General features: G+C 33.5%; 1 protein-coding gene across 2 annotated transcripts in view; it reads right to left on the bottom strand.

Moving 5' to 3' along the window:
- Window positions 1-23,555, bottom strand: part of LOC145688533 (protein germ cell-less-like) — a 255,481-nt gene that overhangs the window by 90,049 nt on the left and 141,877 nt on the right. For both annotated transcript variants that reach the window (XM_081762911.1, XM_081762910.1), the window contains exons 3-4: window positions 18,910-18,994; window positions 15,823-15,974 (exon numbers count right to left, since the gene is read on the bottom strand). In XM_081762911.1, the coding sequence (XP_081619037.1) occupies window positions 15,823-15,974; window positions 18,910-18,994 (237 nt within the window). The remainder of the gene's footprint in view (window positions 1-15,822; window positions 15,975-18,909; window positions 18,995-23,555) is intronic.

The following is a 23,555-nucleotide window of genomic DNA, read 5'->3' on the forward strand; positions in this document are numbered from 1 at the left end:
CAATATTCAAAAATACTATTAGGATCAAAACAACATAGAACATTTAGAATAGTTAAAATGAGTATCATACTTATGTTACAAAAATATTTAGATGCAGTAAAATCTTGGTGCATAACAATTTATTGTGTAAATTAAAATCAATTGTGTAAAAATTAAAAAAATATGAAATTTACGAACAAACTCAATATTATGATAATAAATGTAAAATTAGTGGAGTAATAATAAACAAAGAACAAATTAAAGATTTAGTTGTTATATATGGCAGACAATAAAAATTCAGTAATCATATAAATGACAGTGCAAAGGACGAGAAAAATAAAAGGTTATGTAATCAATTAGTAACTTGATTTAAAAAGTGGTATTTCTCATGTATACTTATATAAGACATACGTTATACTTAACCATAATTTGGTTCAGTCATACGGAATAGTATCTCTAGTACACTAACAAATGAAATTGAAACGGTACAGAAGTTTTCTACTGCGTGTTGAAATCTATAAGTATAACTGTACTGAATTATGATACAAAAATTGTTCAACATTAGTTGCACTAAATTCGGAATGTGAAGTACTAAGATAAATTATAATTTAAACTGAGCACACTTAAAAAGAAAAAAATATATTACCAACAGAAATTCTCACATAGATTGGTAGGCTCATTTGGAGTTTCACGTCCCTTTCAACACCAAGACTTACGAGATGTGGGCTTATAATTTAACGTAGGATTCAAATCGCCAGGAATCCAATTCGGGTACTTGTGTCGAAGGCGAGTACGCTAATCATATAGTCACGTTATACGTTGTTCGTCAAGTAATGTGTTAATTTTATGATAAGGAGTCTAATTTGTCAACCTTTTATATCAGCGTTATTATTCATTTCTGGTAATTTTAACCAGCTTACACTTATGATATAAATATGACTGGAGAAGTTTTATAATTTTTCCCGGTTGATGAGAAATTTTAACATGATTGACTAATTCTTTCAAATGAAACTTTAAGTAAGTTGTATTGAAAAATGATATTTTACGAAATAGAGTGCTTTGCTTTTTATCTTGTATTTTAAAGTTCAGATTGAATCTAGAAAATCTGAATGTTTTAATTATCTGACAAACTCCTTAACCTGTTAGTTGATATTTATCTTATATTTCACTGTAATAATAGAAGAAACGGCCAGAACTAGCAAATTGAATCATACCAGTGTGTAATACAAAAACAATTGCATGATTAAACAGAAATCTGATTTGTGGTGGTTGTAAATTTAACACAAATATATTACTTAATCATAAATGTTAGTTTCTGATCGGATTACTTAGAACTTACTTTCCATTTTCTCAGTAGTTGTTGGTATGCTACACATAGGAATCCTATGTTTCTTCCTCAAATGTAAATAATTACGTAATATATAGCCATTGTTTTTTCAGTGCAAATGAAAATTCAATAATGATAATAAACACTTATTGTTCAGCTTTAAGTTATTATACATATGAGTAATGGATATAATAATCATCAGCAATTAATATACTATTATTATCATTATTACTTTTGTTAAAAATGAAATCTGAGGTTCGCGCATGCACTAAGACATCTTATCTCTACACCAGTTTCCAGAATAAAATATTGGAAAGAACGAATGCGGAAAATACAGGCTGCTGCGGTATCAAATGGATTGAGAAAAAAATCATTTGTAAAATAGAGAGAAAACAGAGTGAAACAGAAACGGAGAGAAAGGTGAGATACATCTTGAAATTATCTGTTTTCTCCATATTTTAGTGTAGATGCTTCTGTTTGCATGTCAAAATAAAATCCAATCTAAAATATTTAAATTTATTGAAGTCATTACACTTTACAGCCTTGGATTACTATTATTATTATTATTATTATTATTATTATTATTATTATTATTATTATTATTATTATTACTATTACTATTTTCACGTTTTGAACATTTTAATTAAATAGCACAAGTTTATCAAATTTTCTAAGTTCAGCAATTCAGATTTTCTTTTATTTTATTTGAAGTCAATACTATTTTGTTGCTGTTAACAGTAACTATTACATTTATTTCTCAAGAAAAAGAACTGGAGATAATAATAAATCACCTATACCTCACGTCTTACGAAAAGATCTATACCATCCTAACTATATATAAAACTACATGAGCTGACATAAATTATTGAGCACTTCCTGTAGAGCTACAACGATTAAATTTGGCATAATTGTAGCTTTTCGGGACAAACCCACAGGAAAATTGCCAAAAGTAAATATTTTTAATTTTTAGGTGGTCTAAAGAGGGGATGAATAATTTCCCCATGTTATTTAAATGGGCCTTTTTTGGGACTTGTAATCTCATATTTTACGTAATTAGAATTGAAATAAAAACTTGAAATTCGGTATTCTTGTTCGTTTTCGTTAGCACTATCTCAGTAAATCAGTAAAAATAAAAAATAATCCAACTTTAGAGTGGTTTTATAGAAAAGCACTTTCTGTAGAGCTACAATGATTAAATTTATCATGATTGTAGCATTTCGGGACAAACCCGCAGGAAAATTGCTAAAAGTGAATATCTTTTACTTGTAGGGGGTCTAAATAGGGGATGAAGAATTTTCCCATGTTATTTAAATGGGCCTTTTTCTGAACCTATAATCTCATGTTTTAGGTACTTAGAATTGGAATAAAAACTTGAAATTCGGTATGCTTGTACGTTTTCGTTAGCATTACCTAAGTGAATCATCAGCAATAAAAATTTCCAACCGTAGAGTGATATTATGGGGAACTGAAAAAATTTTTCCCATGTTATTTATATGGGATGTCTTCTACACCCCAAAATGTTTAGGCACTTCTGGCAGGATTAGAATGATGAAATTTCGCACGATTGTAGCCTTCCAGGACTAACCGACAGGAAAATTGCCAAAAGTTAATCTTTTTAATTTTTTAGGGTCTAAAAGGGGATGAAGACATTTCGTGTTATTTAAATGGACGTTTGCTTGAAATACAAAACGTTGTTGAAATAGGAAAAGAAACGATAGAATTGTTGGTTCAAAGGTGCAGAGCAAAGACAGCGTGTGGGGAAGAAGCCCCCGGATGGGCAGATTCAGGAAATATGGAGAGGAAGTTCACGAAATTCACTGTTGATGCAGAGGGCGATATATAAGAAATGCGAAGCTGTAGGTCGAGGAGATTCGGGGGTCTGGGGGCGGAGGCCCCAGCAGCCAAAGGCTAGTTTAGAGGTATAAAAGTAAAAAAAAATGTAATGAAATGAAATCTTTGAGTTTTACGTTCCACGGTTATGCCGGTTATTCTAAAGGAGACGGTGATGATGAGTAATGCATGAAATGGTGGAATGAAGAAAGTGGGAGGAAACGGAAGAACCCCGAGAAAACCCACGCACACGGTGTTTGTCCACCACAAAGTTCACTTGGCGGGGGCTGGGATCGAACCCGGGACCCCAAGCACCAGAGGTGAACACTCTACCACTGAGCCACCGCGGCCCCAGGTATAAAAGTAAAGAAATGGGGCTCAGAATAATAGTGTCCAAACAAAATACCTATATCAATCGATCGACTATAGCGTAGCAAGAAAATAATAATACAAACGAACTTTTATGGCAGTGAAAGTATGTCATTCATTGCCAATATAATAAATGATAGGTTTTCTTTTGCTGGAAGAAGTTATTTATATATTGTATGGATACGTAGGAAAATACAGCGTTAACTAACAGAGTGTATATGTTATTTATTCTCTTTAACAGTGGCACACTACTTTGCATACGCACCCACAAATACACACAAACACACACACACACTATTTGTAAAGACCACCATATAAGCTGCCGTATTCCTTCGTTTATTTGAGTAGCACAAAATCATATAAAATTCTGAGTTAGTTAAAATGAAACTTCTTCGCTTTTTTCGCGTTAGTACAAATTTATTCTTTCGTTTATTTGAATAGCACAAAAAGGTATAGAAATTCTGAGCTAGATAAAATGGCACTTCTCATTGGTACAAAATTGAATAGGTCACTCAAATTTATTCCTTCACTTATTTGAGTAGTAGAATATGGAACAGCTAGTGAAAATGGTATTTCTCGTTGGTCCAAAAAGTAGGACATCTAAATTTATTCCTTCGTTTATTTGAGTAGTACAAAATGTACATAAATACTGAGCTATTTAAAATGGATTTTCTTCGCTTTTTTAATCGTTAATACAAAAGTAAAGAAGCCAACAAAATTTATTCACTCTTCAATTCTTTTCTGCTTGGTACAAAATTGAATAGATCACTCAAATTTAACCCTTTGTTTATTTTAATAACACAAAAAGGTACAAACTGCTGAGCTAGTTAAAATTGCATTTCTCATTGGTACAAAATTGAATAGGTCACTCAAATTTATTCCTTCGTTTGTTTGAGTAGCACAAAAGGATATAAAATTCTGAGTTAGTTAAAATGAAACTTCTTCGCTTTTTCTGGTTAGTACAAATTTATTCCTTTGTTTATTTGAAAAGCACAAACAGGTATAGAAATTCTGAGCTAGTTAAAATGACATTTCTCGGTGGTACAAAATTGAATAGGTCACTCAAATTTATTCCTTCGTTTATTTGAGTACTACAAAATGGTATAAAATATTCAGGTAGTTAAAATGGCATTTCTTCGATTTTCTCTCGTTGGATCAAAACTCGTAGGACACCCGAATTTTTAAATTCGTTTCTTTAAATGAGACAAAAAGGTATAAAATGCTGAGCTAGTTTATATGGACCTTCTTTGCTTTTTTTCTCGTTAATACAAAAGTAAAGAAACCAACGAAATTTATTAATTCTTCATTTTTTCTGCTTCGTACAGAAGGAAATAGGACACTCAAATTTATTCATTCTTCATTAATTTTCTGGTTGGTATAAATTTATCCCTTCGTTTGTTTAAATATTACAAAAGGTATAAAAATTCTAATCCAGTCAAAAATGGTCCTTCTTCGCTTTTGTATTTTCGTTGGTACAAAAGGATTTATTTACTCATTTCTTTAAATGGCAGAAAAGGTGTAAAATGCTGAGCTTGTTAAAATCGTCCTTTTTCTCTGGTACAAAAATGAACAGACTACTCAAATTATCCTTAGTTTTTTAAATGGTACAAAAAGATATAAAATGCTGAGCTAGTTAAAATGGACCTTTCTCGTTGGAACAAAAATAAAATAGACCACCCAAATTTATTCCCTCGATTATTTGAATAGCACAAAAGAGTATAAAAATGATCCTTCTTCTGCATTTCTGGTAAGTACAAATTTACTCCTTCGTTTATTTGAATAATACAAAAGCTATAATGGCCCCTCACTTTTTCCAGTTGGTACAAAAGGAAATAGTCCACTCAATTTTTTTCATTCTTTACTTTTCTTCTGGTTGGTAAAAAATTAAAAACTCCATCCAAATTTTTTCTTCGTTTATTTCAGTAGTACAAAATGATATAAAATTCTAAGTTAGTTAAAATGGTCCTTACTAATAAATTGAATAGCTCACTCAAAAGTTATCCCTTCGTTTGTTTAAATAGTACAAAATGGTATAGAACTTCTGAGCCAGTTAAAATGGTCCTTTTTCGTTTTTTGGTTAGTACAAATTTATTTCTTTGTTTATTTAAATAGTACAAAATGGTATAAGATACTCAGCTAGTTAAAGTGGACGTTCATGGGTATCCATTTTCTTCGTGGGTATAAAACGTAGAACACCTAAATGTATTCTTTCGTTTATTGCAGTGGTACAAAAGGTACATTAATTCTGTACTAGTTAAAAAGGTCCTGTTCCGCATATTCTGGTTAGTACAAATATATTCCTTTGTTTACTTAAATATTACAAAATGGTATAAAATACTCAGCTAGCTAAAATGCTCCTCTTGTGGTTGGTACAAAAAGTAGAATACCCATATTTGTTCTTTCGTTTATTTGAGAAGTACAAAAGGTACATTAGTTCTGAGCTAGTTAAAATGGTCCTTTTACACTTTTTCTGGTTAGTACAAATATATACCTTTGTTTGCTTAAAAAGAACAAAATGGTATAAACATTCTGAGCTAGTTAAAAGGGCATTACTCGTTGGTACAAAACTAAAAAAGTCACTCAAAATTATCCCTCCGTTTGTTTAAATGGGACAAGATTATATAAAATTCTCAGCTAGTTAAAATGGCATATCTTTGCTTTTTCTCTGGTAGATAAAATTTATTTATTTGATTATTTAAATAGTACAAAATTGTATAAAATACTCAGCTAGTTCAAATGACGTTTGTTTGCTTTTTCTTGTTTGGTAAAAAAGTAAATAAGATACCCAAATTTATTCATTCTTCTCATTTTTCTGCTTGGTACAAAACTGAATAGGTCACAAATTTATCCGTCACTCTGTTTACATCTTATTAAGGGTTAAATACTTGATGTTTGGTCTCGATGGTCAGTACCTTAGGACAAATTACTAAATGTGGAAACAGCACCTCAATATGCGGCTTCGTTTACGAGTTATTCGCGATTAAATATTTGACCTTTGACTTCGATGGACAGTATTTTTGAGACATGTAGTAGTTAATGACCTCTTACTAAATGTGGAAACAGCATCTCAATATATTGTTTCGTTTAAAAGTTATTCGGGTTTATATGTTTGAATTTTTACCTCGATGGTAAATACTTTTGGGACATGTAGTAGTTGATGAGCTATTAGTAAACGTGGAAACAGCACTTCAATACGTTGCTCTGTTTGGGAGTTATTCGGGTTTAAGTATATGACCTTTGATCTTGATGATCAGTACTTTTGGAACATGTAGTAGTTGATGACCTATTACTAAATGTGGAAACAGCATCTCAATACGTTGCTCCATTTACGAGTTATTTACGTTTAAATATTTGACCTTTGACCTCAATAGCCACTACTTTGGGAACACGCGGTACTTGATAACCTATTACTAAATGTGGAAATAGCACCTCAATATGTTGCTCTGTTTACGAGTTTTTTCTGGTTTAAATATTTGACCTTTGGACTCCATGATCAGTACTTTTGGCGCATATAGTAGTTGGTGACCTATTACTAAATGTGGAAACAGCGCCTCAATATGTGGCTCCGTTTACGAGTTATTCGGGTTTAAGTATTTGACCTTTGACCTCGATGGTCAGTACTTTTGGGACATGTAGCAGTTGGTGACCTAATACTAAATCTGGAAACTGCACCTCAATATGTGACTCCGTTTACGAGTTATTCGGGTTTAAATATATGACCTTTAAACTCAATTGTCAGTACTTTTGGGACATGTAGTTGTTGATGACCTGTTAGTATATGTGGAAACAACACCTCAAAAAGTTGCTCTGTTTTTGAGTTATTCGGGTTTAAGTATTTAACCTTTAGCCTCGATGTTCATTGCTTTTGGAACACGTAGCAGTTGATGACTTGTTACTAAATGTGGAAACACCTTCCCAATATGTGGCTCCGGTTACGAGTTATTCGGTTTTAAATATATGATCTTTGACTTCGGTGCTCAGTACTTCTGGGACATGTAGTAGTTGGTGACCTGTTACTAAATGTGGAAACAGCACCTCAATATGTGGCTTCGTTTACGAGTTAGTCTGGTTTAAATATTTGATCTTTGACATCGATGGTCTGTACTTTTGTGACTTGTAGTGGTTAATGACCTCTTAATAAACGTGGAAACGGGACCTCAATATATTGCTCCGTTTAAAAGTTATTCGGGTTTATATGTTTGACTTTTGACCTCGATGGTCTGTACTTTTGGGACATGTAGTAGTTGATGAGCTATTACTAAATGTGGAAACAGCACCTCAATACGTTGCTCCGTTTGGGAGTTATTCAGGTTTAAGTATTTGACCTTTGATCTTGATGATCAGTACTTTTGGAATATGTAGTAGTTGACGACCTACTACTAAAAGTGGAAACAGCACATCAATATGTTGCTCCGTTTACGAGTTATTCGGGTTTAAGTAATTGACCTTTGACCTCAATAGTAACTACTTTTGGGACACGTGGTACTTGATGACCTATTACTAAATGTGGAAATAGCACATCAATATGTTAAGTTTTTCTGCTTTAAATATTTGAGCTTTGAACTCCACGGTCAGTACTTTTGGCACATATTCCTAATGTATGTCAGCAGGCGAAAGAAATGTTACCCCCCCTTCCTTTCGAATGATGTAATAGTGTTTCATGGTACATTGCGTTATAACTCTCCTATTTGAGCTTCTTCGTCCGTTTTTTTTAGTTTTTCAAGTCCAGAGGCATTGTAGAAGACCTTACGTATGGTTTCACACCTTCCTGCGTCTAGACATAGGAGGTGATGACGTCATAATTTTAAATATATATTTTATTTTATATGTTTTCCTTTTTGCCTATGTTCATTATTTTTTGGCGGGCTTATTTTTGCTTTTAGAAGATTGAAATTTTGCATAAACATTCAGTCCACCAAGTAGTATTTACCAGATTTTTCAGATTTCTCCGTTATAACAGGGGGGATCCAGAGGGGCCAAAAGTTGAAAAAGGGATATTTTTACCAAAAAATCCCTTTCTTCGGGATTTTCACGCCTTAGATACATGATGAAGACATGTGAATGGTACCGCCTAAAAGGCAGTTCTATTCTGAAGAGAATGATGGGTGAAACATGACCCTAGGGTAATTAGGGAAGCGTCAGGGAATTTTTATCAAAATATACTTCTGTATAGGTGAATTTTGGACATTTTTGGAATTTTTTGCGGGCTTATTTTTGCACATAGAAGATTGAAATTGTGCACAAACATTCAGTCCACCGAGTAGTATTTAACAGATTTTTTTCATATTTCTGTGTTAAAACAGGGGGTACAGAGGAGCTAAAAGTTGAAAAAAGGGATATTTTTACCAAAAAATCCCTTTCACGGGATTTTCCCGCCTTAGATACATGATGGAGACATGTGAGTGGTAACGCCTGAAAGGCACTTCTATTCTGAAGAGAATGATGTGCAAACCATGATCCTAGGGTAATTAGGGATGTCTCAGAGAAAGTTTACAAAATATTCCTCTGTATACGGGAATATGGGACATTGTCGGTATATATTTTTTGGCGGGCTTACTTTTGCACCTGGAAAATTGGAATTGTGCATAAACATTCAGCCCACATAATAGTATTTATCAGATTCTTTCAGATCTCTGCGTTAAAACAGGGGGGTCCAGGGGGGCTAAAAGTTGAAAAAAGGGATATTTAGACCCAAAAATCCCTTTTAGGGGTTTTCCCGCCTTAGATGCATGATGGAGACACGTGAATGGTACCGCCTGAAAGGCAGTTCTATTCTGAAGAGAATGATTGGCGGATTATAGTCCTAGGATAAATAGAGATGTCTCAGGAAACTTTTTACCTGAGATCATGGTGTTTTGTGGTAATTTGGGGCATTGTGGGGATTCTTGATGAAATTTCTCCCGCCCTTAGCCTGTGGCTTCGTTTAGGATTTATTCTGGTTTAAATATTTGACCTTTGACATCGATGGTCTGTACTTTTGAGACATGTAGTAGTTAATGACCTCTTACTAAATGTGGAAACAAGAGCTCAATATGTTGCTTCGTTTACGATTTATTCGGGTTTAAATTTTTGACTTTGGCCTCGATGTTCAGTACTTTTGGGATATGTAGTACTAGATGAATGCTTGTGTAATTTCTGTTATGTTACATAGGTGTTGATAGAAGGGAACGACTACATTCCTGCTATTGGTTCATATTCTCTGCTGGATTAAATAGGCGTTGTAATCTGTGTCATTTTAAATAGAGGTTAAAAATAGGCCTTACTCTTTTGTACATACCGGTTTGCAAAAATATAAAATATGTAGTAATATTCATTATTTTCACCCTCGCAATCAGCTATCGAATCATGGTAATTAAATGATACATAATATGTATTTTATTTATTTATTTATTTACTAATAGATTTACGATACAACCAAAAGATCATTATTTTTGCAAAATGTTTATTATTTTCATGAAACAAAGAGTGAATATTCTACTTTCGTTTAGAGCTATCGCTACTACACTTTTAATTGACAACTAAGAGTTTATATTCAATATTTCTGTCCATTTTCTACAAATTACTTGCAGAGATTATTCGGAGTAAATGTTTTATTTTAGTAATGTTTCATTAAAGTTTAGTGTCATATGTTAATTACTATTTCAAATATTTATAAGTTTCTTCTTCCGGCTAGGATAATGATTAGGAATGAAGTTTCCTCTTTTTTAAAAAAATTCTTCATAATCGTAATACTTTATTTAAAGGACGTAATTCTGGACTATTTGAAAATATTCAAATAAACTAGAATGAAGACGATAATACTAAGCAACATTATTAGAACAAAACATTGCTGTTCAAGAAATTGACAGAATCAAGTTTTTCTTAAAAAAGGGCAGCGTAGGGTATGGGATTCGAACTGACGATCATGTATATAAACAATATATTAGGGGAGCGTCCAATAACCGTCTACTCTACGAAGGTATTTTAAGGTTAATTCTCTTAGTAAACGTATATTAGAAAATCACTACAACAAACTGCCGGATCGCTTCGCATATTTTGTGGCTTATTTCCTTTTCTTTGTTTGTTTACGTACAAAATGTTTAATGTCTATTATTATTAGAGCTGTGTAACATGTATAGTAACTAATATTATGAAAAAGGGGGGGCGGTGGCTCAGTGGTAGAGCGTTCACCTCTGGTGCTTGGGGTCCCGGGTTCAAACCCTGCTCCCGCCAAGTGAACTTTGTGGTGGACAAACACCGTGCTCGTGGGTTTTCTCGGGGTACTCCCGTTTCCTCCCACTTTCTTCATTCCACCATTTCACTCATCTCTCATCATCACCGTCTCCTTTAGCCTAACCGGCATAACCGTGGGACGTAAAACTAAAGATTTCATTTCATTTAATATTATGAAAGATTTACGTTGTATTTCTAATAAAGCATAAAATTCCCTCTCTCTCTGTAAATTTCAACGTGCGTTTGCCACGCTTATGAAAATGGAACTTAGAATTTGGCGATGAATTTCGGAGATTTCTTTTATTAATTATAACTTCTTTATTAATTTTTTTGAACATTTTTTTTTTTGGAAATATGTAGTTTCCTTTTTCTGCATATTTCTAAGAAGACATTTAACATTTTCTATCATTAGAGAGTTATTTTTATTTATATAATTTTGAAAGACATGCGACAGAAATTCTGGACAGAAGTGTAGTTTATTCTTTTATTTGTACTCCATTTCTAGGTAGAATTAATTAGCTAGAAGAATTAAAAATGGTTCTGCGCGGGAATCGATCCGTGGACTACAAGTTCTTCAGACAACCTTGCTATCGAATACTCTACGAGGGAGGATGGCGAAAGCAGAGAAACTGATTTCTTTGTTAAAAGACTTACGCACATTACTCTGGCTTCGTTACCTCTGTGTGCGAATTTACACAACTAGCTCGGTCTTTAAATTTTACACGTGATTTCGCCAACAAGTTATTATTAATTTTAACGCTACATGCAACGTTGATAAAGCATTAAAGAATAACACAAATTACAAATAGTCATTGAACTTACAACTCTAGTCACAAGGACGATTCTATTCAAGGTGTCACCTCGCCTTCCTATCTAGAAAAAGACCCGGGTTCAATTCCCGGCAGGAGCTCATGTGTTTCAGATTCCACGTTAATCAGTAGGTCCCGTCTCATATAGCCTTGCTGCTGAAAGGGACGTTAAACTCAAAATCAACTCAACCTATCTAGAAGATGGGCGAAACAAAATTCATTACTGCTACCAGCTAGCAAATATTTCTACTTCATTTCTTGTTCTCATAAAATAATAATTCTATCTGTCAATCCATAAATGTAATAATAAGGTATTATTACGTTCATGTGTAAACCTAAAAAGAATCTGACATAAAGTATATCTCTTCTGTTTCTATCAATAGCTTCGACTGTGTCTTTTTCTTTCCTTCTTTTGTCATTCTAATAATAATAATAATAATAATAATAATAATAATAATAATAATAATAATAATAATAATAATAATAATAATAATAAATGGACATTGTTTTCCTTAGAAACTTGCGACTTTAAGGTCTACAGTGTAGAGCTCTGCCAACGAAAACACATTGGACATTGTTTATTAAAAGACCGAAAAACATCATTCACTAACTTATTGTCTACGGTTTGAACTACAAGAAATGGTCATATTTCTTCGCGATGATGTGAATACAAAAGTGAAATGTTGTCTTTCTACACAATTTCCTTTTCTGGGATGACAGGATAATTAAAAAAAACAACTTCTATTGTTGTAAAGAAAATAAAAACTATGCCTTCAGAGGGAATCGATCTTAGGACCACATAAACTTGAGCCCACGGTGTTGCCGATTACACCATCAAGACCTGCTTGCAAGAAAGGCGCTACATTGAGTGATTTGTCGAAAGAGTCCAAGCACTTTACATCGAAATTTTCCCTTGTTTCGTTTCTCTTGCGTTCACTCTGTGTTTTTCGTACAATGCACGAAAAAGCAAATACATTTTTTTTTTTTTTGCCACGATGCCCAGGAATACTGTTTTAACTGATCAACAAATATAAAGCTACTGGCGAAATGATATGAGGTAATGTGTAGTATTTTATTTTCATAGCAGCAAGGGGCAAGATACTATCCCGTAGAAAACTTAAATCTATTTGTTTTACAGACAATACGTGAAGCGTTGTGGTTGAGTTCACGTTGTCTGCCATTCAGTTAAGTGGCAGGAGTTAGTACGGGGTTAGTACGGGTCCTTTTAAGAAAGAAAAAAAAAACGTTTCCGCTAAAACATACTTTCGTGCAAGCTAGATGTACTGTTGTTATTTTCACTTATTTGCACGCAGCTAAGATTTTAAAATTACATTTTAGGCTAGTCTATATTATAAAATTGAAGGTGACTATGCTTGTGACTCTTAATCTCTTGAACCACGCGACCGATCTCGATGAAAGTTTTGATGTATTTGCAGTTCTGGCCTGGGTGTGGTTTCAGCTATTCACTTTGACGCTAGAGCTTTGAAGAAGGGAAAGAGGGGGAATTATAAAAAATAAATAAAACTTAATAAGTCTTGAACCAAACGACCAATCTCGATCAAATTTTCAACATAAATGACGTTTGTGCCTGGAATGAATGTTACAATTTCACTTTGACGGAACAACGTAGGGGAGGGGGAGGGGGGAGATATAAAAAAAATCAATAAATATAAAAATAAAAGTGGCCATGTTCGTGAGTTAATAACTATTGAACCACCTGATCGATCTCAAACAAATTTTCAAGATAGATGAAATTCGAGCCTGGAAAGTTTTTTTTATTATTTTATTTTGATGGTAGAACTTCGGGGACTGGGAGGGGGGAGGGAAACTATATGAAAATGAATAAAACTTAATAACTCTTGAAACATCCGACCCATCTCGATCAAACTTTCAACATAGATAAGGTTCGGATCTGAGATGTTTTCATCATTTTCTTTGACGGCACAATGTAGGGGAGGGGTGGACATGTATGTAAAAAAAAAATAAATAAAAATTAAAGTTACTGTCTTTGTGACTTCATCACGCTTAAACCACCCAACCGATATTAATCAAATTATCAACATACATGAGGTTCGAACCTGGGGTGGTTTTTAGCATATCCATTTAACGGTAGAACTTAGGGGAGGGGGAAATATGAAAAAATAAAAAATACAAATTAATAACTCTTAAACCACCGAACCGATCTCGATCAACTTTTCAACCTAGATGAAGTTCGAATCTGAGGTGGTTTTTGTCATATAACTTTGACGGTGTAGCTTAAGGGAGGAGGAGAGACATTTGAAAATTATTGAAAATGACCGATATTAGTGTCGAATCTAAAGTTTTTAGGGTCGCTGAGATGAACAGTGACACTTATTATGCCATTTAAATCCAAATTCACTCCGCAACTTGGGGGAGGGTATATATATATATATATATATATATATATATATATATATATATATATATATATATATATATATATATATAGGGTGTTTCAAAACAACACGGACAACGTTTGGGAGATAATTCGTGACACCAAGATAAGACAAAAATTACAGACTAATCTGGGTGCACAAATGCTTCCTTTAGGAGTTATAGGCTGCCGAAAACATGAAAAAATGAACTTGAAAGGTCCACAGCTCCAAAACTATGGAGCTTGCCGTAGTGGGGTCAAGACTTCACTTAGGAATAATATGTGGCCTATCCCAAAATCCTTGTTTCAGAATCCTAAGGTACTCATGCAACAATTTTTATAGAGGGAGTTCGGCCACGGGCATATAATTTGAAGTACTCTCCAACTACCTCTATAAAAGTTGTCGCCGAAATACCGCAGGATTCTTAAATATGGGTATTTGGGTAAAGCACTCACTAGTTTCTAAGTGAAGTCTTGACCCAACTACGGTAGGTCCCATAGTTTTGGAGCTATGGACCTTTAAAGTTCATTTTGCCAAGTTTTAAACAGCCTATAACTCCGAATGGAAGCATTTGTGCACTCAGGTTGGTCTATACTTTTCGTCTTATCTTGGTGTCAGGAATCACCTCCCAAACGTTGTCGGTGTTGTTTTGATACACCGTATATATATATATATATATATATATATATATATATATATATATATATATATATATATCAAATGGCCAATATCAGTGTTGAATTCATAGTTTTCGGGGTCGTTGAAATGAACAATGATACTTCCGAAGCCGTGCCCCTTTAACATGGGGAGGGGATAGGAATATATAAAAATCATCGAAACTGACCAATATCAAGGAGCGCTTTAGTAATAGTAAAAAGTGACTGACTAACGGAACATATTACTCGTTTTCTTTTCTTAATTTAACCCAGCGAAGCGGGTAATTGATTCTAATAGTTCATAAACTCTAAATTTATGCTTCTTTCAGCAAAATGTAGCATAAAGATGGTATAAGAAATTTATTTAAAAATTCACATACTTCATAGAAATTTCTCTACTATAAAAGATTTACGAAAATTAAGAGAGAGAGAGAGAGAGAGAGAGAGAGAAAGAAAGAAAGAAAAAATATAAGAGCAATCACGTTGTATTACCTCCTTTATCTCACACTAAACGTAGTATATGATATTCAGAATTAAAATAAGACCATTTAACACATTGTCAACCTTGCTAATTGTAATCCTGTATCTCTTTCCCCTTTAAACTTTTCCCCAAACTTATTCTTCTGTAGGATCGTAAAATGCATTTTTAAATAACTGGATTTATTAGGTAGATTTACAACATAAATTCTCTACTCGCAACAGAAATATCTGAGTATTATTATTATTATTATTATTATTATTATTATTAATAATAATAATAATAATAATAATAATAATAATAATAATGATAATAATAATAATAATAATAATAATAATAATAATAATAATAATAATAATAATAATAATAATAATAATAATAATAATAAATATCTTAATACGTTCATTGGCAACAAACATCATTATAACCATAAGTGCACAAAAGGAAAACAAAAAATAAATTTACTTTTTCTTCTTATTATTACTAGTACTAATATAGAAATAAATCATGTTGTGTTCATACTCAATACACCCGAAACATTTCCTCTTAAATATACAATTACTCAATACAGTTTAAAGAAACAAGTGTTATAAAATATTCAAAAATTAGATTTTATATTCTAAGAAACACTCTAGGACACGCATACATAACCAAAGTGTTTTCCGAATTATCTTTTTATCTATGTAAAATTATCAATATTTATATAAGAACGGAACAATTAGAGAATTTTCTTTCTTTCTTTCACTTTTTAAAATTTGAGTCTTACCTCAACGTTTACTGTTTCCATCATAATAGCAGTGCTTTGCTCAATAGCAGATTCCATCTGAAAAAAAATAGCCGTTGCAAGGACAGGAATAATACTTGCAGGTTCCACCACCAATTCATCATGATACAAGGTACCCAGGACTGTAGTTAAAGCTGAAAGAAAACAACATATCAAATTAACAACTAAGTAGTCACAGTCAAAAGTATTTTGTGTTACAAAGAGTAGACTAATTGATCAGTTAGTTAAAACGTTCAGTTACTCATTCAATCTCCTTTAGTAAGTAATTATTTAGAAAAAGAAGAACAAATCATGCAATTCTCTACTATGTTTTGGACTTCAGAAGAAGCAGGTACATTTTATAAGCATGTTACTTTGCATACTGATTTTTCTCTACTTATACAAACTCCAAAAGAATTTTTCGTATAGAACATTTTGCCTTTTTCCATCTTCATGTATAAGTTCCACTGTGTCAAGATATATAGTAAAACCAGTTGAGAATGCTCCAAGAGCATTCATTGCCAGAACGAACTTAAAAAGGATGGAGACATGGAGCAGAAGGGGTAGTGTGATTCTTCCTACATGTAAAAGTAAATTTTGTTTATCCGCACCTTCTGTTTCTCGCAAAAATTCGCAAAATATCATTTCTCTATGACTTAGGGTTCAAGAGATATGGCTCCTTAATTCTCCCAAAATTCGAACTTTTTTGGCCGGTATCTGAGGAATGGTGGCCAGTTGGCTAGTGACCAACGGTTACCATTTAATACCGAAATGTTCACCATTCTCTTAGGTGTTTATCAACACCAATATGATCTCTCTCTATGAGTTAGGGTTCCCGAGATACGGCTTCTTAAATTTACAGAAACTGGAACTATTTTTTGGCCAATATCTCAGGAACGGTAATTTGTAGAGAGATGATATTGGTATTAATCAATACCTAAGAGAATGTTAAACATTTTGATACCGATATTAACTGGTGGCTACTGGCCAAATGGCCAGTGGCAAAACCAGTAGCTGGTTGAACTGTGGTCACCGGTTATTAGTTGGTACAAACATGTTCACTATTCTCTTAGGTACTGACCAACACCAATATCATCTCTCTATAGCTTACGGTTCCCGAGATATGGCTCCTTAAATCTCCGGAAATCAGCCAGTTTTTGGCCAATATCTCGGGAACGGCAAGAGTGACGCGAAAACTTCAATCACTTTGTCAGATAGTTTTTGATGCTCTATCGAGTGGAGGGTTCAAAATTGAAAAAAAATATACAAATAACAGACAGACAGACAGACAGAGACACAGACATAGGGAATTTAGTAACGAACTTTTTAAGTTCGTTCAACATTCAATTCTTATTTCGTTTCGGTATCACAACAGTCCCTTGCTCAGAATTATTCTTTTTTCCTAAAAAACCTGTGGACGATTATTTTCTTGCATAGCATTCGGAGATCCAATCTCTGTCCTTCAGCTTCTCCTTATTTCTTTTCACTATTGGTTGCTTATTTTGCCTTTTATAGATTCGTCTTTATGCACACTTTTGTGCTTCTTTTCATGGCTTTTTTCTTCTTCGTTTTACCTTATCTGGCCATTCCTTCTTTTTTTTTTCTTCTGAGTTCGTTTCCGCCTAGTCCTCCTTGTAGTTCATCATTACTTATTATGGTTTCTTTTACTTTGCTCGTTATTTTTCCATTTTCTCACTAGCATCTTATTATCTTATTCTGGAATATTAGAATAACGTTTGTAATTAAATGAAAAGCAGCAAGGAGAATAAAAATTGAATGCATTAACAAGAAACTAAAATAAGGATTCGGTAAAAATATGGAACGAACAGGAACTCAGAAGAGATCAGAAGAAGGGAAAGAGGTATAGGAAGAAAAGGTGAAACGAGAGAGAAGAGCTTTCAAAAGTAAAAGTAAGGTGGCAAAAAGGAAAAGTACAAGAGTATAGATGGAGATAAATACACACGTAGACGAATAAACAACCAGAAGTGATGAAAGAAAGAAGGCACAGCTAAGGGAAAGTGAAAGAATCTCCAAATGGTTTATAAGAAAAGATGATCCCTAAGTTTTCAGAAGGGAGAAAAGTCTGATAATGGGACTGTTACGGTGCTAAAACGTAACAAGAATTGCATATTTTTATTGTAATCACAAGTCTTGACTTAGTAGTCTTAAAGTGAAGTATTCTGTTTTACTTGCCATTTAGAATTTACGTGTTTTGTTCGGATGGTGCTATTAATTAAGATGCAATCCTATCATTTATTATTCAAGAGTGCACAAGTTTTATACCACTATTTTCACACCAGTTATAGTAAGTCAGTAGTAGAATGTGTGCTGTATACAATCACAAGTTCGATTCTAGTTTCTACTTTGTACCTTTTATTTTGTTTTTGCTTGGAGGTATTCGCTCTCTTTCAGCGCAGAATCTATGAGACAGAACTTACAGCACTATATGGGATCTGAATCACATTAGCTCCCATTGAGAATCGAATTCAGGTCTCCCGCACAGAAGATGGAAACACTATCATTGATGCACGAGGGAATTCAATGCAAGTATGGTATTTGACCAATATTATGTAAGTAAATTTTTCTCAGCGTTACGCCGTTTTCTTCTACTTTTTCAATTTAAAAACTATTTCAGTATCATTTATTTTCCCCATACTGTGTTCTCCGGTAAAGAACAGAATCGTGTTCCCAAAAATAATACACATTTCTATTTAAGAAATGAGACCTATTTTACATAGATAGATAGGAAGAGATCTTTCAGTTTGTCTCTCGTTAACCAAGGACTATTGTAATAGCAAAAGCTTATTAATAATTAAATACTATGTTACAGTAAAAATCTAAAAAGCACTTGAAAGAAGGAATTAAATATAGCCTATATATATATACAGAAGTTGAAATCGAAAGTCCCAAACAAAAGATTTTTCAGATTTTTGTTACAAACTATCTTTACCACCTAAAACCTGACCTTAGAAAGTAATATACTACTTCAGCTATTAAATTGCCAGGAGTACATATTCCAGTGTAAGTACCAGGACAATATTTGGATAGAGTTCAGAATAATATTAAATGTATTTTAAAAATTGTAAATACCATCAACATTAATGTTTGGATCATTTATTTGAACATGTATGGGGTCCTGAAATCCCTTCGTCAGTAACTCAGCAAAGTATGGACTCTGAAAAGAAGAAAAAAATATACATAAGTTATTCCTGATACCAAGATGAGACAATAGCTATTGACTAATCTGAGTGTATAAATGTTTCATCTTAGTGCTATGATCTATCGAAAATTTGTCGAAAAATGCAAGAACAGTCATAACTCTAGACCGTAATATCGGATCAAAGTCGGGTAAAAAGAAATATTCATTACTTTTAGTCGTAGATTCCACTATTACACAAATGGATGTCGTTCAGGGTCAGTGCAAGAATAATCTCCAAAGAAATTGGTAAATTCCTGGGGCATTCTGTCAAAAGCTCAATGAAGAAAAATAAACAATATTTAAACGAGTAGTATTCATACATATAGTACATGGTTAAAGTTTGAAGAAAGCTATTAAAATTCGAAAGAAGGAGACATATATATGTTTGATTAATCTACTTTGCTTCAGTACGAAATAAACTGTTGGTAGAAAAACTGAAATAATATTAATGTTAAATCTTTAGCATCCCACGAATATGAACTTTAGATTAATAGGAACCGATGATTAATAAAAGTAGATGATTATGAAAGAATTGGTGGAATGAGAGTGTGAGAGGAAACGAGATAACGCATGTATAATATTTTCCAGCTATCTAATAGCAACTCTGTTTTACTTTGTGTTGTAGGGAAATAAACGTTCTCTAACCACGCACGAAAATGTTCCTTTGTGAGTTTTCCTGACTCTGAGACGTGGGCGGAAAACACTTTCGTGTACTGTGGGACCGAACTTGCCTTGTGGTTTCTTTAAAATTATGAATAATGGTGACAACAAAATACCATCTGCTGGTAAGATTGGTTGAATAGTATAACTGGATGGATTGGATTGGACGACTGTTTCGACAGTCTTGGCTCCTTTTACAGCCAACGTACGGCCACCGTGCACTTCTAGCTGAAATCCAGTTTGATCGGAATTATACCGTTACTTACCCTAAATTGGAGAATATGTTGCTTCATTTTGTTAACAAAGGCATTTATGGTTCTCTTGTTGCCGCCCGCAACACCTTCTGCATATGAAGTAGATACAAATTTCGTCACGTGGCCCCGCATGGCGTAGTTTCCAACGCTCTCGCCTTCTGTGCGAGCGATCCCGGGTTTTACTCACACTCGGTCCCGGGTGATTGCACTCGTTCGAAAAAGTGTAAAAAGCTTTTTCAGGTCAGCCATCCAGAATGAAGTTTTTCTGGGTTTCCTTCATTCAAACTAGGCAAATGACATACAGGTCCCAGGCCGCTTCCTTCCTTCCCCAATCCTTTCTTCCTTCCCTTTCCCCGGATATTGTGCTCTACGAGAGACGTCATTCCTCATATGTGACGGGCTAAATGGCCTTAGATGCCGAAAGCCCAAAAATCTAAATCTTAAACCTAATCCTAAACAATTTTCGTCACTTTTCAAGACATGATGTTTGCCCGTTTAAATTTCCACAACCATGTTTGTGATGCCTTAAAGCAGCGTTTCCCAACCTTTTTCAACTTGCGGCACACTTCAGGGTAACTTGAATTCTCGCGGCACACATATTATTATTATTATTATTATTATTATTATTATTATTATTATTATTATTATTATTATTATCTGAAAATATAAAATACTGTAGTATTTTTTTCTGATTACTGACATCCTTCTCACAGAGAAGAAAGCTCGACCACTGATTTTTTCCCCGTGGTAAATCATTATGCTTATTTTTCATTCTAATTTAAAAATAGAAAACAATTAAAATGAAATATTAGACTCAGGTTTTTAAAACTAAGCTTTCTTTTTCGCAAACTGTATCCAACCTTTCATTAAGAAGGAGGATTACTAAATAACGAACGAACAAACGAATCTCTTTTACTTTTAAAACACAAATATAGGTAATTCGTATGCGTGTTTACTTTGCCGGAAGGGTTGAATAATATTTTAAAATTTCAAGTTACGAAATAGTGTGCAACAATCAAGAAGCAATAATGGTCATAACAATGATAGCAAATACTTTTTTTTTTCAAAATTAAAAATGTACAGAAAAATGTTCTACAGAAAATTAAAAATGTTCTACAGAAAAGTAACACAGTATGAAACTTTAAATTTTAGATTCATAGTAGTAATGTGAAATACAAATATACCTTTTTCTCTATGTCTTGCAATTTGATTGCTATAGAATTAATTATTTTGTTTCGATTTCCTCGTGGCACACCAGCGACCCATTCGCGGCACACCACTGTGCCGCGGCACACCGGTTGGGAATGTGAAGGTTGCTGCTAGCCTGTAGAGCCCATCCCAGCTCGAAAAGTCCAGCTACCATCTGTTTTAAACACCATTCCACTTGTTGACATGAAGCGACTTTCCCATACTTGGATTGAACAGATTGTAGGTATAGCGGCCTCTCTTCATCACTTTTCTAATATGTGACTGCTCTCTCTTTGTAGTGAAAACTGACGGTATCCCCATCAGCTCCACTAGAGTCGGTTTCAGCACAATACTTCAGATCATCTACTGCTAAAGATTCTATCTTTCCATCTTCTTTACTAACAACTAAATATGTTTATTCTACAATATCAAAAGAGCTGCCATCTTTCATTCACTCTTCAAATAAAATTCTTAAGAATACTTGCAACATGATCTTTCTTGCGGTGTAATTGGTGAGTCCGGAAGCTGAATTACTTGCAGCGTCGCGAACAACAGGTTTACAATGTTTGCCAGATTAAGAACCATATCGACTATTTTCTGCTCTATGACAGATGTCAGAAGACACTTGTGATTTCTGTCTTTTATATGCTTTTCACATTATATTCAAGATTAGTATCAACTACATACGTGATGTCATTAAAACGTGAGACTTCTTTTAATTGTTTTGTTCAATAGGTCAAAAGTAGATACGTTTAGACATGTCCACTTGCAATTTTTTGTAACTAAATGATTTTGAACATCATCTTGTGTGTTATCTCCATAAGGTTATCTTGATAAGATATCTAGGACAATATTCCAACAAATGAATGAGCAAATGGTATCTACCAGGAGTGAAGTATTTTGAGAGTGGTTGGTTGTGGCTCATTTTTATTGATGTGAATAAGCTAATCGCAACTTAATATAGTAATTATTTTGCTTTATTTTGTTTTCTTTACTGTTTCTCTCTCTCTCTCTGTCTCTCTCTCTCTCTCTGTCTTCGTTTTTTCTTTTTTCCAACTAGCCACAATAAACTTGCTCACACCGTGCTTATATTTGTTTCTTTTACCTAAAGCTGGGATCGATGGATTTTGACAAAAGCACCGTTAACTGGTGTGAAGTAAATGTTTAGTAAAATTAACACAAAATTATGTATTCAAAGTTTAATATTATAATCGAGAAAAACTCGTGTACGTAATTGAAAATTATATACACAAAAAATTATAACTTTAAAATTTATATGCAACTACGAATAATTATTAATACCAATCACATACTATGAGAATTTGATAAGATATTGTTATGTTTAAATTGCACTTTTCTTTCTCTTTTTTTTTTTGTTGGCTTAACGTAAACTTTATATGAAACTTACTGCGAATTGTTTTATTGTTTATTACAGAATGTATTGTTGTTTACTTTAATTAATTACACAGGGTGGGTAGATTTTTAAAATCAATTTCTGCAGTACAGGATCCAAGGTAGTGCTAATTTCTCCAACAGTTTCTAGGTCAATTTATACAATTTCTCTCTGCATTAACGACAACACTAAATCACTTATTTAAAAAGGGTGTAATTTGAACGGTTGCACGGAAAGCTACTAATGCGTTCATTGGATCCACTTAGCTCCCTTTGATGTGTGGATCTACGAAGGGTGCGTCCTGGCACACCTGTTCTTTTGAGACCAGTAGCACTAATGATTTTTTTTTTTTTTTTTTTTTTTTTTTTGCCAACTCCAATGTAGTCTTGGCTCCAAAGGGGAATTTCCGATTTTTACTTGTAACGTTGGGAATGAAACTATGGTTAAATTTATTGATGAGACTTTTTTTGTGGAATGCACTGGAATGTGGAAAGCGATTAGCTGTCTTTCTCGCCATATAATATGCTCTGGGCGACTGGAGCGAAACCAAACGCACACACATATAGACAGACATACATGCATATGCTTGCGAGAGAATTTCGTTTTATACGAGGTTTGTTCATTAAGTTCGAAGTAGATATTGGAACAACTGTTTTTTTTTTATTAAAACAATTAATAAGCCTCAAAAATCGGTGATAGTATACTTGAAAACTTATCATTACCAAATCAGTTACTGTTTCAAAGAAATAGATCTGAAAAACAAGCAAATGTAATGTGGTTTGCAATTTGTAACAATAATGTAATAACATTTTGTTCAACAAACATGCAGATTGACTGCCTACAAAGGACGCTGTTTATGAGATACACAAAATCCGGCAATATTCCAGTTCGATCCACAGACTGCACGATCCTCCAGAAAGTTCTGTGATATACATTGCAGAACAACAAATGTGTTATGAACGAAGTATTATCCGAATTGCTTGTGTCTTTCTGTAACTTTCAGTGTCAGCTAGAATCAAATCGGAGAAAGGTTTTTGCCCTT

The sequence above is a fragment of the Thermobia domestica genome, chromosome 6 (assembly GCF_964235325.1).
Source record: "Thermobia domestica chromosome 6, izTheDome1.hap1.1, whole genome shotgun sequence".
Taxonomy (NCBI): domain Eukaryota; kingdom Metazoa; phylum Arthropoda; class Insecta; order Zygentoma; family Lepismatidae; genus Thermobia; species Thermobia domestica.